Source organism: Lampetra fluviatilis, chromosome 50 (genome assembly GCF_964198595.1).
Source record: "Lampetra fluviatilis chromosome 50, kcLamFluv1.1, whole genome shotgun sequence".
NCBI lineage: Eukaryota > Metazoa > Chordata > Hyperoartia > Petromyzontiformes > Petromyzontidae > Lampetra > Lampetra fluviatilis.
The window spans coordinates 5,600,075-5,617,245 of NC_136324.1; the positions used below are offsets into that span (position 1 = coordinate 5,600,075).

Sequence of the window (17,171 nt, forward strand, 5' to 3'; positions counted from 1 at the left end):
GTATTTACACCATTGGAACCTCATTTGCCAGTAAAAAATATTAGTTTTTTACTCTTCTATCTGGCAACAAAACTGACACCTGTGCCAGATAGAAGGGTAAAAAAACCAATTATCATGTTTTTTACTGGCAAATGAGGTTCCAATGGTGTAAAGACAATGGCTGCCGACTGATAAGAGCATCTAAAACAGGAAGAGCATCTCAATATTCCTCAGGGTGAAAGCATGCGAGCAAACAGTGCAAACACCGAGGCAACAACAACGGGCAGTCAATCCTCCCTCCCACGTGGTCACACAGAACAGCGCAGTGTACTTCCTGAATTTTATTAAAAACAAAAATATCACCATAGACACATGCAGACAAAGGCGGTGGGGGGGGGTGCAGGGGGCTATGATCCCCACTTGGCAGACTGCGGGGTGAACAGACAATATACCACGGTGAATTGGCTTTACCCTTTCTGCTTGCCAGGAAGCCTATTCATTATTTCATCATCTTGAGAATGGCAAAAAGGTTCCCCGGAATTCTAGATTTGAAGCTTTCGTGACTGCAATGATTCATATTCTCAGGTTTTTTTTTCGGTAAAGTCACGTAGGTAAAAAAAAACCTGAGAATAGGTTCCCCGGAAACTGGAGTAGGTGGCACCTGGCTATCCTCGCAGTGACTTCAAGCTAACCATCGAACAAAGACGGTCACTTGCATCGTGCGGTCTCAGATGCGCTTCTGCGGCCGTCCGGAACGCTCTTCCTTCCGACATTAGAAAGCCACTGGAGATATGCACTTTTAAATCTAGATTGAAAACGAATTTCTTTATAACAGCTTTTTGCTTAGTTTGCTGTCATTTTCTCGCACCTCCTTTTTGCACGGTTAGCTACGTACGGTGCGAACAAAGTTCAACACACATACTAGTAGCTACAGCCAGAACGATGTCTACTGGGCATGTGAAAAAGAGCTTCATTGCTCATCGGATTCCTCCAGTCGAAAGATTTTGATTCGTGCAATTCTAGATCTGTACTGGGCGAGTAAATATTTTATGGGTTGCCAAAATTGTTCTAGCCCCCCCACAACTGACTTCAGTTTAGCAGGAACAAGTTTTAGCTAGTGTTATTGGAATGATAGCACACAGTACTTCAATAATATTAAGCACACCACACCTACACTCAATTGTTCACCAAATAGCTTCTGTTCATATACGATATTTAAAATGACATCTGCAGACAACTTTTTATTTTACCAGTTTCAGCTCCTCGGAGCGATGTAGCTCTTTTTGAGAAGCGACCTGGCCACAAATGATAGCAAGAAAAACGTGGCGTATCGTGTGGAAATGTATAGCAACCAAATACTCTAAACACATGTTTATAAATGTGGAGGAAAAGACCGGAGGACCTGGATAAAAATCCACACCATCACGGAGAGAGAAATGCAAACTCCAAATATACAGACGTTTGAGTCCTGATCGAACCCACGACCTCCTGCGTACCAGGTGAGGTAGTTAACATCTTGCCACCACTGCGCCTTTATGGAATCATTCCACCCCTGCACTTTCATTCACCACAATGTTAAATAAATAATCCGTTCTCGAATTGTAACTCTTAATCACAACAATTCACACATTCCTTAACTTGTTCCTTTGAAATTAAAATATAAGCCATCCTATTTAATGAACGATTCAAAAGTTGAATACAGTGAATGGACGCTGTTGCGAAAGACGTGGGTTAATCTTTTACTTCTGTCATTGGTTCTACTGCATCTGTGGTTGCTTTCACTTGTACTGATGTATCTGTTCTTGCTGCCGCTTGTGCTGTTGCATATTTTGCTGTTGTATATGTGGTTGGTTTTTCTGTTGTAGCTGTAGTTACTGTTGTAGCCGTGGTTGCGGATGTATCTGTGATTGCTGTAGATTGTGCTGTTATATTTGTGGTTGCTGTTGTATCTGTGGTTGCGGTTGTTTCTGTAGTTGCTGTTGTAGCTGTGGTTGCTGTTGTATCTGTGATTGCTGTAGGTTGTGCTGTTATATCTGTGGTTGTGGTTGTTTCTGTGGTTGCTGTTGCTTGTGCTGTTGTATCTGTGGTTACGGTTGTTTCTGTAGTTGCTGTTGTAGCTGTGGTTGCTGTCGTATCTGTGGTTGCTGTCACTTGTGCTGATATATCTGTGGTTGTGGTTGTTTCTGTGGTTGCTGTTGCTTGTGCTGTTGTATCTGTGGTTACGGTTGTTTCTGTTGTTACGGTTGTATCTGTGGTTGTATCTGTGGTTGCTGTTGTATCTGTGGTTGTTTCTGTGGTTGCTGTCACTTGTGCTGTTTGCCGTTGATGCTGCATCGCACTGCGAGCAGAGACCAGGATGCACAGCTCTTGAGTCAGGAGTTGGAGCAGAAGCCGCGATGGTTCCCCTGAGCCGGGCGACATCTGTCGCGAGACACAAAACCATGGCAGGCACACACCCAGGGATGACCTCACAGCGCTAAACAAATCGCTGAGTCCCTCAGCACGTGCTGTGCTTGCTCTAGGGTTGTCGTGGTACAATCGTGGAATTCTCATGATATCCTATCAATTTACATGACATCAAGATTGCTGCAAAATCAGTATCCCTAAAGTTTGTAATCACGTTTTACAATTGTTTTTTCTTTGCTGTACTTCCAGTACAAATTAATATTATTTAAACGTTCTTCAACTGGTGTTATTCTAATCATTGTGATGGTAATAGTCCACGAGCCCAGACGAGATATTTCCCTCTTTTGGTGTCACCCGAGGTGACAAAACACGCGTGGTTCCAATTTCTTCACGCGGCCAATAACAGGGGATCATGTGATGACCATTTGAAACGAGCGGGTTGTAAAATTAACTCACATTCGCCGTGTAGATAAAAAGGGTATGACTACAGTTTTGCTACCTCAGGTGGCACCATTCTGACAGCATGTGCGCACTGTTACGAGTGCACATGCTGTCAGATACAGAAAAATCGTCAATATCCCCTGAGCACGTTCATGTCATGATCATGCTGTCAATTATTCAGGAAAACCTTTTTGAAAGCGCTAAATGAATTGCTTATAGAGATTACGCCACTGTTATTTCTAATATATTTGGTCAGGAAATGAGATATGGGATGAAAGCGACAAGAATCACGGTATATTCATATGTTACAAACGGACGATGTAATCGCCATATCGCAGCAACCTGACCTTTTACTAATCTGTTCTGCAGCCATTAGAGAGCAGAGTGCCGAGAGAAGAGTGAGGCTTGATCAGGAACACTTCAGATGGCACACATTTACAATACGTGGTTTCACAAAACGACCACATCTCAACACATATAAACGAGCATTGCTGTGAGTTTGCCAAATCTCCATATATATAAAAGGCAAAGTTGTGATTATGTGTGCCTGTTCAAAATGTTTAACATACTTCCCGACATGCATCAAACTTGAAATTTGCCATGTGGGTACTTTCCAGACTGTACACCATGCAAAAGTTATAAAAATACACTTTCGTTTTTTTGGGGGGGGGAGCTCAATAATGCATATATTTTTTGCACGGCAAGTGAGCTGTGACGTCAAATCTGTCACGTGACCCGCACATGTGGAAGCGTCACGCAGTGTAGTGTAGTGGTTAGCGCGCTGGGCTACGAACCCGGCGACCCGAGTTCGATTCCTGCTCACGGCCACCACCGGTGACGATTATTTGAACCAGTCCCGGGGCCTCCCCTAGGTCGACTCAGCCTCAAACGAGTAACTGGTGTGGTGTGTGAACATCGCCACTGGGGAGACAAAGGCGGCCGGGTGTGGTGAATCCAAGTCCCGGGCGACGCCGGGTAGGAAAGCTAGTATCCCACGTAGGACTACAAAACTTGGCCAATTGTTGGCATCTGTTCTGAATGCCTTCCCGCTTGTTTGCGGTTTCCTGCACCGTTGAATCTTCCAGAAATGTAAAAAAAAACCTGTGTACGTTACAAAGTATAATTAGAGTGCGTCACGCCAACACACACGTTACCCTGGCGATGGTCATCCTCCGTGCCTGCTCCATGCAGCAGCAAAGCTTCAGCGCCAGCTCCTGCGTCTCCTCCTGCATGCTCCCTCGGCCGACGATCACATCCGAGACCAGGTGGCTGGGGCAAAGACAAAGATCCCCCGTGTAGACTTAACAGACTGTTGGGGCAAGTGCTGTTAGTGAATACTTATGAAGGCCGGCACGGTACACAAGGGGGCGGGTGGCCAACACCACGCCCGGCCGCCTTTGTCTCCCAGCGTCGATGTTTACACATGCGCCAGGTACTCATTTGATGCCGAGTCGACCTACGGGAGGCCCATGACCAAGTCAGATAATCGGTTCGTAGTACAGCGTGCTAACCGCTCCCCACACACACACACACAGCACAATTGGACCACCACATCGCTGCGAATTACGGCAGGTACAGCCCCGTTGATTTCAGAGTGTCCTAAAGCTTTTGGAAAAATCCGAATTTTGTCGCCGGTTTAACGTTTTCTGGTCTCGTGCTCAGCTCATGATTGCGGACAAAGGGTAGGGCAACCCGAGCAGTGGGGCGGGAGCCTATGAGCAGTAGGTGGGGCCCAACGGCAGAGCCAGGAGGCCGTGGGGCTGGTTGTCGAGTGGGCGTGGCCATATAAAAGTGGGCGGGGCCATATAAAAGTGGGAGGGGATAACAGAGGTGGGGGGGGGGCTCGAAGCTGTGTACCAGTTGAGCCTCCCGGAAATTTTGACGAGCCGCAGTTTAAATCGGAGAGCGCACACATGCGGTGCAACTGAAGGGTGCGACGGAGAGGCATTAAATCCGCGGATGTGAAACCCATGAAGATTCAAAGAGAAACATGTGACCGTCAAACAAGCGATGCGTGGAGATGACCACGGGTCGGCAGGCGAGGGCTTACGTCTTGTGCGCAGGAAGGCAGAGAATCCCGATGGCTGTGAGCAGCCTCCACGAGGGACCGTCCACTCCAAATGTCAGGTTCCTAGGAAAAGGCCGGGAGGACAGGGGAGAGGAACATGGGATTTTAAGGTGCGCCGTGTCTTTTTCCTCAATTTTATCACATTTGTGCTATTGGCATTACGTCATGAGATGCAGAATCCATTTGAAGTCTCACACAGCAGCAGAGGTCGCAACCGGGTACCCGATACCCGATACCCGTACCCCGATACCCGGGTAGGGTACGGGTATCGGGTACCCGGTTGCGGCCGGGTACGGGTAGGCCGTGAGTCACTGGTGAGTAACTGTTTGTCACTCAATTCCCAACGTCTTGTCTCTTCTCACAATTCAAGTTCCTAGAATCAACCCACCCGCGCCTGCAACATGGCTTCATCCCAGAGGTCGCAATCGGGTACCCGATACCCGTACCCTACCCGGCAGGGTACGGGTAGGGTACGGGTACGGCCGGGTATGGGTACGGGTACCCGTTTGCGACCCTGGTGCGGCCGGGTACAGGTAAGGAATCAAAACCCGTTTGCGACCTCTGCACAGCAGTGATCCGCTTCATGTTAGAAAGCGGCCTGTTGAAGCTGCAAAGAACTGCTTCTGACATCTCGAGTGGCTTCATCTTCACGCACTCGGAGGAAGCAGCACTTTCCAAAAAAGGCAATATTTGTTGCACGAGTCAAACCAATATTCCGAATGATGACAATTGGAATTTCGCCAAATTAACTACAGACCTACATTTTAATACCATGGTGTTTTTGTGCAATCATTGGTGATCGGGCTCAGACCATAAACTTACTCCACTTGAAAACCTGGTTTGGAATTCAGGATCTCAGCGATGGAAGCTCAGTCACTCTGATATCTGACCCACCCGGCCACCTCAGGACCGAGGACTTGAAAATGTCTGCAGTGAAGCATTATGAAACGAGGCTTTTCATGGTGAGGTGAGGTAAAGGTTTGTGAGGTGAGGTCAATGGAGGAGGCGCCTAACCTGGTGAGGTCCCTCTTTTGCAGAAGGGTCAACTTCCACTCAGCGGCAGTACTCGGGCCACACGCCACACCCAACACGTCGTCTGCACAGACAAGAGCCGCACACATTTTAAACTCATTTCTCTAGAACTGATTTGTGTTTAGTTTGTTGTCCTTCCCCCACACTTCCGATTATGCACGGTTGGCTACGTACGGTGCGAAAGAAGTTCAACATACATACAGGGACTACTCTACTTACGAATGAGTTAGGTTCTAGAGGTCTGTCCTTAATTCGATTTGTTTTTAAGTCCAACTTTTACTCCTGTCGATTCCAAACATGTTGTACGGCGTGTACACTAAACATGGGGAATAGCTTTAAAAGTTGTATAATCTCCTGTAAATGTAGACGCTACTGGTTCTTTATGTTCTGCAGATGTAGATGCCACCACCGCTACGTATTGCGCGGCGGTTGAACTTACGACTCTCGATCCGAACAGACAACTGGACAGGTTTGTTCGTATCTATGAAAGTTCGTAAATCGAGTGTTCGTAAGTAGAGCAGTCCCTTACATTGCGTGGCAGTAACAGCTGAGTGTGGCCCCATTGCCTGGAGAACACAGTGAGGCTCCTATCCGCGTTGATATAGAGGGTGTGGGTGGATCCTATTATCCGTGCACTCATCAGCAGCTGAACACAAATAGGATTCAATTTAGAACTTTAAGGTGACTTTTGGGTGTGCCTGTTCTCCAATCACGGATAACACTGGTCAACACACTTTTTCTGGCATAAGGTATTTTAACGGTTCTAAGATAATTTTGGGGTGCTGATTCCAAATCTGGCATTTGTTTTTGTCCATCACATCAGGTTTTTGAGATATCAAATATTGCATTTTCAATAAAAACTGCAGAAGAAAAATATTAAATAAATGTGGATATCTACATAAAATGATATTATAAACACACTATCCTAAAAATACAGCACCATATTTTAACACTAAAGCAGTCACTGACTCGCAACAACCTGCAATCATAAGTGACAGAGTTAATTTCGGGTAAAATCAATGAAAATGGGGTATGCCGATAGCATAAAAATGAGATGTGATACAGCAAATCTGAGATTAGATTTAGTCAGCACCCTGAAATTAGTCTAAAACAGCTGCAAAAGTCCAGGCCAGAAAAAAATGTTTTTTCTTTGTTGACCAGTGTTATATAATCGGATGTATATGTCTCCTTATCCACAAAAATAAACATACGATGGGATCTGCGAATCGCGAGAGGCGTTTTGGTACGGTGCAACGGAAAGCGCTCCTGGTCATTGCGGCATGGTGAGGGTTACTGCAGCAGCAGCTACTACTCTATGGTCAATCTAGATTTGAAGTTTACGTGACTGCAGGGATCCATACTCTTTGGTTCTTTCGGTAAAGTCACGTAGCTATAAAATAAAATAAATTAAATCACGACGTTTCGGGCGCAACACAAGCGTCCGTCATCAGGTGATTACATTTATTTAATTTTATACCAACGTGACTTTACCGAAAGAACCAAAGAGTACTCTATGTATGATCAGTGAACAATGTCAGACCTCTTCTCCATGTTATTATGATTGCGATTTATGCTCGTTTACCCAGGAAAACCTCACCGAGTCTCAAGACCCTTTTCCAGGAGGGATCCTGCGACGTTTTCGCACGAGGGGCTGACGTTGCTATGCGTTTTGAAATTCAGTAATTTACGGTGGAATGTTTCAGATTCGTCAACATTTAGACAGTGACACCGGCAACGCAATCGCCTACTCTTCTTCGAATAACACCATGGGATCTCTAACACCCATGGTGAAGCAGACGGCATGTAGCATTTTATGGTTTAATATGCACCGCGTTATTAACCAGGGTGGCCCGTCGCATTCAAACGGCAAACCTCGGCAACAAGCAGCGGAACGCGGTAACGCCAAGCGACGTCACGTGCATAGTAGGCACCAGAGGTGGGACAAAGTCATTGTTATGCAAGTCCAAGTCGAGTCGCAAGTCATCAAATTCATGACTCGAGTCTGACTCGAGTCCAAGTCACATGACTCGAGTCCACATCTCATAGGTGGGACAAAGTCATTGTTATGCAAGTCCAAGTCGAGTCGCAAGTCATCAAATTCATGACTCGAGTCTGACTCGAGTCCAAGTCACATGACTCGAGTCCACACCTCTGGTAGGCACACCTGGGTGGTGTCTCTGGGCGAGCCTGGGTGCCAGAGGTCGCAAACGGGTTTTGATTCCTTACCCGTACCCGGCCGCACCAGGGTCGCAAACGGGTACCCGTACCCATACCCGGCCGTACCCGTACCCTACCCGTACCCTACCCGTACCCGGCCGGGTACGGGTAGGGTACGGGTATCGGGTACCCGATTGCGACCTCTGGGATGAAGCCATGTTGCAGGCACGGGTGGGTTGATTCTAGGAACTTGAATTGTGAGAAGAGACAAGACGTTGGGAAATGAGTGACAAACGGTTACTCACCAGTGACTCACAGCCTACCCGTACCCGTACCCAGCCGCACCAGGGTCGCAAACGGCTACCCGTACCCGGCCGGGTACGGGTAGCCGGGTATTGGGTACCCGGTTGCGACCTCTGCTGGGTGCCCTGTCAGTGGTGCCGGCAAGTACCAGACGCCCCCGGATCTCACCGACAGTGGCGTAGACGACGTCATGGGGATTGGCATCGCACACGAAGCCGTAGTGCAGCAGCAAGCTCTGGCTGTCGTGAGGCCCATAGCAAATGAACACCTGCGAGTGGTGTGCGTGCGTCTGCCCAGCACGCACCTCGTACTCCCGTGTCGCCTCGTTGAACCCCGCCGTGACCTGCCACACCACCACACAGAGAGAGTACGCGCCGTAGGGCACTTTAGCGACGCTAGTGCATCCTTTTCATCTTGCCAAACGCTAACATCTCAGAAGGTATTGACTTCAATTGTCCGGTTCGGCGACGGAGAATATGTCTGCAACTACGCACCACATCAAGTATACTTCTTGCTATGGTTGTGGCTACTAGTCCCGTGCTGCCAATTCCGTTTTTTGGCTGAATAAAATAGAAATTGCATTTAATTTTCAAAGTAGGTTAAGCTTTAATTCTAGATTTGAAGTTTTCGTGACTAGGTTAAGCTTTGCAAATGAGTACACGGAAAACCAATTCATAAAGTCAGCCGACCGCTGAAAACTAAATGGTTGCCAAGTAATACAAGTTTTTTTGGATTAGATTGCGTAAGCTAGTTGTAGTTACTGGCGAAACGTCGTACTCAGATTGTTAATGTTGTGGCTTTCCTCTCCAACACCACTTTGTTGTACTAGTAACGAATTGGCATATTCTGTCTACATCACAAAGCTTACTAATTGTCTGTGTCTGGTGGTTGCGGGTTGAACGACACATTTATATATTTACGATCTAACCCAAAAAAATGGAAATTATGGATGATATTGGTCGCGAAAGCCAACGTGTTAAATTGGATGCCAAGTATGCTACTCCAGTCGTTCAGCAACCCGGAAAGTATGGAGTGAGAAATGAAGCCCGAGGCTAAATGAGAAGTTTGACTTTGATCCCTGATGGCGAAACTGCCGTGTGAACGTGGTAATGCGGCGCAGTGTCATGCGATACAGCACAGTCAAGAATCTGTGGCCGATTCCCCCTCTGATGTCAGTTGGGGACTGTCAGGTTCCTGACCTTTGCGGAGGGGTGGTGGTTCAGAAGGTCAAGCACGGGTGCGAGGGCGAGGCTCCCCGTGCCCCCGGCCAGGGCAGGGCAGGGCTGGGCGGGGAGGTACACGGCCCGCGTGTTCACGCTGCACCACGCCCAGCGGAACGCGTCCTTGCAGAACACGCGACTCACCTACACGCACGCGAATAATGTCTTTATTTTTCGATTTAAAGCTTTCGTGACTGCAGGGATTAATCTTCTTGGTTCTTTCGGTAAAGTCACGTAGAAGGGAAATAATGAAATAATAAAAATAAAACATAATAAAATAATTCTCACGACGTGAAGAACAGGTCTGTCGGAAAGACCTGTTCTTCACATGAGGACGGCTGCTTGCGTTGTGGCCGAAACGTCATGAGAATTATTTTATTATGTTTAATTTTTATTATTTTATTATTTCCCTTCTACGTGACTTTACCGAAAGAACCAAGAAAATGTATTTATTATCGTGTGTTTTTAATGCAGACCACAGACTCCAAATTTCAATGAGCCAGCAACAATCAGCACTGTCAAAGTAGTAAAAGGTTAGAGTTTACATGTTTTTGTTTTCTTTTAATTACAGAAGGTTAATTATTAGAGCCTGGGAAAAGAGACGATGGGAGGGAATTGAAAAGTGTAGCAGTTCAAGGGAAGCAGCAGAACGAGGAGTGAGTGACCTTTTAGCGTGGTGGTTGAATACAGTACCGATGAGACAACACAGGCAGTGTCTGGTAGAGACCGAGTCCTTTACATTGGTGGAGGAATGAACGAGCAAAGTTTACAGGAACAGTGACCATGGTAGTAGCGATAGAAGAGTCACGAGGAGGCGACTGACCGCTGGCGAGTGAGTGACTGGGGTGAGTGTTGGCTCATCTTCAAATTGACTGCTATACATTCAATTCTATGACACAGTGTGAGATAGTAACTTGTGTGCTCCACCACAGGTATGACAACAATATTCAAACTTCGCCTAATCTTGAAGGCGTTTACCAAGAATCGCCGGTGACGAACCTCCACACAGGGGGTGTGTGTTAGGGCGCAGACCAACATCACCACCGAGTTAATCCAGTCTATCAAGTCCACATTTAAATTGTCGCAATGTAAGATGCACTTCAAAATCCCCGCAACGATGTGTTCCAAGAAATAGTTTACGATAATAATGTACAGCCCTATCAATGCACCGCTGGATGACGACCTTCCAATTGCGTGCAGGGTGTTTGACGATACTTCACCACACTGGCCACTGCAGGTTGATGAAGGAAGGTGGGGGTGGCAGGCACGACAGGTTCACATTTCAATTGCCGCTGAAGATACCCATGACATGGAATCAAACTCAGCTTACCGGGTTTATAGCATAGTGTGCTAAAAACTGGGCTACCCCTTCAACCCTTTGCTGCAGGAGTAAATACTGGATTTGGAAACTCTGCTTTGTGGCTATGCTATGCCCAAACATCGATTAAGATTGCATCTTACATTTAAAGAGGTGTGTACCCTTCAGTCCGTTTTTAATATGCAATGGGATGTGATACTCAGTTACTATGAGTGCTTGGAAACTACACCTGACACAGCAGCTAAAATGCGTATTCATGTAATGTTAGTGCTTTTGAACAAAACCTTTGCAACTAATATTTTATTGAATGTACTTTTGAACTATATCCGAGACCAGGGGTGGGGAACATCCGGCCCGCAGGCCGTATAAGGCCAGCGAAATCATTTGGTCTGGCCTTGCCAAGGCAACCGCAGGCGGGACTCGAAATTCAATAAATCTAGGAGCAAACCTGGAAAAGCAGTTGCGAGTAGCAACAACATCATCAATACCAGCTAACATCACACGCCTCACCAAATAGAAGCAGTTCCAGGCATCACATTAGGGGTGAGTTAATTAAATGTTTGACCAAATGTAACAGGCAAATTTTTAATTTGATAATTTTGTATGGCCCGCGAATGATGTTATAAATATCCAAATGGCCCTTAGCACAAAAAAGGTTCCCCACCCCTGTCCTAGACAGTAAAAAATGTTTCTCGTTGGAATTTCAGTTGTACGTTGCATATAGTCAAAGCGATATTTTCATTCTCAAAGCGAGACGTTATCCAAATTAAGTGCAAAAGCACATTTAACGTGAGTTTTTGTTGTACAGACATTGGTGACATGGTTGTGACCATCAACTCATTTCACTTGAGAACCCAGTTTAATCATAGGTGACTAAAACCAGCTTTCAAACCCAGGATTATCAGCGGTGCTGGCTCAAGAGTTTTGATATTTGAGCCGCCCGGTCCCCTACACCACGTGCAAATTTTTATCATGCGGCCCACTGACTGACATAGCTGAAAATCCCGACCCTGGTGCTCACTCACGGGCTCTGGGAAGAGCGGCTGGAGCAGGCGGACGAGCGGCCGGGTGCCCCGCCAGTCCTGCAGCAGCGCTGCCACCTGAGCCTCGGCCTCCTGACGGAGGGGCGCAGGGAGAGCCGACCTCTCCTCGCTGGAGAAGTACGCAGGGCACGAGTACGACGCAGGGAGCACGGCGATGTACGGGCCCCACTGTCCCGGCTGCTGCTGCTGCTGCACTGTCGGAAAACGCATGCACACGACGAGTCGGCGCACTTCATTTCAGTTTTGTCGATCAGCGCTGCACATTTACCAGAGGTCGCAATCGGGTACCCGATACCCTTACCCTACCCGATACCCGGCTACCCGTACCCGGCCGGGTACGGGTACCCGTTTGTGACCCTGGTGCGGCCGGGTACGGGTAGACCGTGAGTCACTGGTGAGTCACCGTTTGTCACTCATTTCCCAACGTCTTGTCTCTTCTCACAATTCAAGTTTCTAGAATCAACCCACCTGCGCCTGCAACATGGCTTCATCCCAGAGGTCGCAATCGGGTACCCGTACCCTACCCGATACCCGGCCGGGTACAGGTAGCCGGGTATCGGGTAGGGTACGGGTACCCGTTTGCGACCCTGGTGCGGCCGGGTACAGTAAGGAATCAAAACCCGTTTGCAACCTCTGACATTTACCCAGGACAGCCTCACTGAGCTCAATACAAGGAGTATTTCAACGCTTTATAGACCCAAAACGCAAATGGTCAAATCACCAGATTGCTCACGATCACGTCATATCTCGGAGGCGAAGCAGAGATGAGCCTGGAAGACGCTTGGATGGGCGACCACCATGACTGCAACAGGTGTTGCGGACTGCTGCGGTAAAAGTGTTACCAATCAAGTCAACCTGCTGCCAGATTTTGCTGCCCTCTACAGCATGGACCCGACATCGTTTGTAGGGATCGCAAGCGTTAGCCCTGTGCTATGCGCTTCCGTACGCCCTTCTCTAATCTTTGGTGTTTGTGAAGAGTTTCACTGCTCTGTGGTAGTTCCGATTGGATTTTTCATCTCAAGGAGATGTTAACCCTGCTCCATGTACGAGGAATGCAATGGTAGAAGTTTTCAAATTCAATTTCAGGAGCCGCATCGCTCCCTCGCTACTCACAGGAGGGGTCCCCATCACGCGCCAAAGGCAAGCAGGTCTTGCTTTGAGAGAAGAACCTTTCACAGATGAGGAACACGCACAGCGCTTGCAATGCAGTCACACTCCCACTGCACCTGCAACACACAAATAAGAGTCAACATTCATAAACGAAGATGAATATGCATTACGTAACTTACCAATGTGTGATTTCCCTCACAGGCATTTAATGAACAATAACAGTAGTGCTCACACCAGACGCATAGGAAGCGATACGTCCGTCCATAGGCCGCCATGCGAAAAGGGAACTTGGATAATGGCTCTGCCGGGAGGGTGGGGGTGCCTCAGCCGGCACGCTGTGGAAGAAAGTACTCCCCTCGACAGCATGCCGAGGAGAGTCCTTTCATCGCTGATTCGTGTTGCAGGTTGTGGACAACCCTTTGATCAATGTGGCCGGTTTTCTAGCGATAAATCACGAATGCAACGTGACTTTATAGTCAGGTTTGGTTCAAACTGGATCATCTTTACGAAGAGTTATAATCGCCACCCCATTACAGACGAACAGAGGGCAGAGCTCATGTATTCAAGCGTTCAACCTTATCTGGAAAGCGTTGTGAAGACTCACTCACGCAGGTAGCGCCCGAGATAGGTGTCCAGCAGGGTACTGGCTGTGAGAAGGCATCGCTCAGGAACAGAGATAATGACATCGCCTGGCTGCAAGGGGAAGGGAAGGCAGCGAGGGGGTGAAGTCATTTTCAATGAATGGTCATTCACCTCACGAACGAGCCTGAGGACTCTCTAAAATGTTTTAAGATACACACGCGTGTTCGGTGCGGGACACACAGTGATACGTGCTGCGTATGAAACACACTGTCACGTGTCTGCGACATGCTGCCATGTGACACACGGGTCTGGAGGAACTCTGCATGGAGGCTGGGTGGTTCAGAGGTCAGAGTGCTGAGCAGGTACTTTTGAGATTCTATGTTCCAAGCCAGGCAGCCGCCTGTGATTAATCCGAGGCCTCAAGTGTAGTGAGTTGATGGCCTCAGCCCGGCCACCAAGGTCTGTACAAAAAAACTTCCGCGTTAAATTTGGTTCTGCGATTAATGTCGCTTACTTCCAGCTCTGAGGATTTAAAATATGAGTTCGACTGTAACGCACCACATTGTACTAACTTTTGCAAGGCGGATGGGAAAGTGTTGCCCCATACTCTGTGAACCAAAGGTCACTTGAAGGGATCTGAGAATTTCCCCTGTGACATCCGCCTTCCACGGGAGGTTCCCTTTCACGAAGCGTTGCATCGCTCTTGCAAGAGATCCTAATGACGTGATGCCGATTGGCACAATTGTGATAAAAATTGTGGAGAACAACATGGAGCAAGAGCAGAGCCTCACCATTCTGGCGAATTGCCCGATGATGCTGGATGCAATTACCAGCGAAACGTCGTACTCAAAAATTGTAAATGTTGTGGTTTCACGCTTCAACACACCGCTAAAGCAGTGAACTATTTGTCTTTTTGTCAACGTGACACTTTTTTGCTGATTGGCCGTGTCGGGTGGTGGAGGGTTACGACACATTTATAAATAACGCGATCTAAACCCAAAAACGTTGATTATGAGCATGAACAATATCAACTTCGAAAGAATAGGAACTGCGTGGTAGGAAGAGCACACCTGGAAATGTCTCCTCGCCATAAGCCCTCGCCCTGTGTCTGGAAAGAGAAGGTGAGACAAAGCTGTCACCTCAGCTGCTCGCAAAGCACACGTCAATCACTCAATTTAACCAGCAGATTAAATACAACCATTGAGGCACGTGAAGCAGCATTCTGTTTTACAGCGACGACCTATCGAGTCACTTTAAGTGGACAATATTTTAAACACATTTAAAATTTAACAAATCTGGACTAAATTTAATAACTTAAAAGAACAATGTTATTCATTCTCAGTAAAGGTGTATTGCATTTTAAATATTTAAACATACAAAATATTGTGGAAAGGAAATTCACACGTGTCTGGAGCGCTGTTATACTAAAGCCATCCTAGGTCGCCCACTCAACCCAAACACCTCTTATCGACGCATAAACCCTGGCGTGTGGAGTTTGTATGTTCTTCCCCTGTGCTGCATGGAATTTCCTCTGAGTACTACCGTTTCCTTCCATGGTAAAAAATAAAAATTACACAACTCTAACTGATATTGGCAAATATCCTAATGCTGAAAATTTACCGACAACTTATTGAATTCGCATTACACAAACCAAACTCGCTCCCGACTGCGAAACTTGGCAGGACCCTCTAGAAGAGGTATTGATTGAGACTCGGTTGGACCTTCCTGATTAGACGGCATGCAGAGTTGTACCGTACTTCTAGACGACCGCGTCTATTGCTCCCCGCCTTCAACAACCCCCCCACCCCCCAAGGATTCGCGTAGGAGAGCGGACGCCGTCATCCGGGAGTGGGTCGACAAAAGGGCTGCGAGTGGACACATGGAGGAGGCGCGTGTTCACAAGGGCACCTGCCTGGGTGGGAATACAGTACATGCTGTGACAGTGGGAGTACAATACATGCTGTGACAGTTGGAGTACAGTATATGCTGACAGTGGGGGTACAGTACATGCTGTGACAGTGGGAGTACAGTACATGCTGTGACAGTTCGAGTATAGTACAGCACATGCTGTGACAGTGGGAGTACAGTACAGCACATGCTGACAGTGAGGGTACAGTACAGCACATGCTGACAGTGGGAGTACGGTACGTACCATGACAGTGGGAGTACAGTACATGCTATGACAGTGGGAGCACAGTACAGTACGGGTACAGTAAATGCGATGACAATGTGGGGTACAGTCTGGTATATGCCGAGGGTACAGTATATGGTGTGAGGGTACGGTATATGCTGTGGCAGCGGGGGGTACAGTACAGGGTGTGACAGTGGGGTACAGTACATGCTATGACGGTAAGCCCTGGGACTGAGCCATGCTCTATCCGCTGCTCGGGGAGAGAGTGAGGTGGGGGGTGGGGACGACTGTCCACGTTCCCGCGGCGAGCACACGCACCCGGCCACACCGCGGCCTGCAGGCTGCAGCGGCCGAATCCGCGCCGGCGCATCCATCGTCGCAGCTCCACGTGGCGCGGGTCGGGCCCCAGGGGCGCGCCACTCGCGCTCGGCGTGGCCGCGGCAGAAGCCGGCGTGGCCGAACCAGCCGCGGTCGTCCGCGACCTCCGCCGCCGTCTCCTCGCAGTGCGACCGGCGCTTCCCGCCATGATGCGTGACCCCTGACTCCTGACCCCCCCCACACACACCGCCCCACTCCCCCACCCAAGAAACGATAGCATCCGGGTCACGACCCCCCCTCTTCCCCCCCCTCTTCCCCCCCCTCTTCCCCCCCCTCTTCCCCCCCCTCTTCCCCCCCCTCTTCCCCCCCCTCTTCCCCCCCCTCTTCCCCCCCCTCTTCCCCCCCCTCTTCCCCCCCCTCTTCCCCCCCCTCTTCCCCCCCCTCTTCCCCCCCCTCTTCCCCCCCCCTCTTCCCCCCCCCTCTTCCACCCCCCTCTTCCACCCCCTCTTCCCTCCATCCCCCCCACCCCCTCCTCCCTCCATCCCCCCCACCCCCTCCCCCCCATCCCCCCTCCCCCCCATCCCCCCATCCCCCCCCCATCCCCCCATCCCCCCCCATCCCCCTCCTCCTCTTCCCACATCCTCCCCCCCACCCCTCTTCCCCCCATCCCCCCCACCCCCTCTTCCCCCCCCCCATCCCCCCACCCCCTCCCCCCCATCCCCCCACCCCCTCCCCCCCATCCCCCATCCCCCCCCATCCCCCTCCTCCTCACCCCACTCCTCACCCCCCCCCCTCCTCATCTCCTCCTCCTGACCCCTCCCCCTCCTCACCCCTCCTCCTTGCTCCTCCAGACCCCCCCTCCCTCCGTCTCCGCCCTGGTCGCGTGGCAACGAGAGGACGCGTGACGTCACTGCGGCCTCTCGCACTGCACGGGCCTCGCTCCGCGGGTTGAGACTTTTAGAGGTGAGCGACTCTCTCGCGACAACAACAACAACAACAACAAAACTCTCTCACGACAACAACAACAAGACTCTCTCACGACAACAACAAGACTCTCTCACAA

The 17,171-nt window shown here is 49.1% G+C and overlaps 1 protein-coding gene across 7 annotated transcripts; it reads right to left on the reverse strand.

Moving 5' to 3' along the window:
* Positions 1 to 343: 343 nt before the first annotated feature.
* Positions 344 to 16,355, reverse strand: SETD4 (SET domain containing 4). Of its 7 annotated transcripts, none has more exons than XM_078878299.1 (11): positions 16,109 to 16,355; positions 14,730 to 14,767; positions 13,682 to 13,770; positions 13,081 to 13,193; positions 11,950 to 12,161; positions 9,586 to 9,750; positions 8,555 to 8,729; positions 5,909 to 5,990; positions 4,877 to 4,957; positions 3,981 to 4,095; positions 344 to 2,400 (listed from the first exon to the last, which is right to left on the reverse strand). In XM_078878299.1, the coding sequence occupies exons 1-11, from the start codon at positions 16,314 to 16,316 to the stop codon at positions 1,711 to 1,713; spliced, it is 1,968 nt and encodes a 655-aa protein (XP_078734425.1). In that variant the 5' UTR covers positions 16,317 to 16,355; the 3' UTR covers positions 344 to 1,710. The 7 variants fall into 7 exon arrangements, with proteins under 7 accessions (XP_078734425.1, XP_078734427.1, XP_078734426.1 ...); XM_078878301.1 differs by having other exon boundaries at positions 13,686 to 13,770; positions 16,109 to 16,185; XM_078878300.1 differs by lacking the exon at positions 5,909 to 5,990 and having other exon boundaries at positions 8,691 to 8,729.
* Between the last annotated feature and the right edge of the window lie 816 nt (positions 16,356 to 17,171).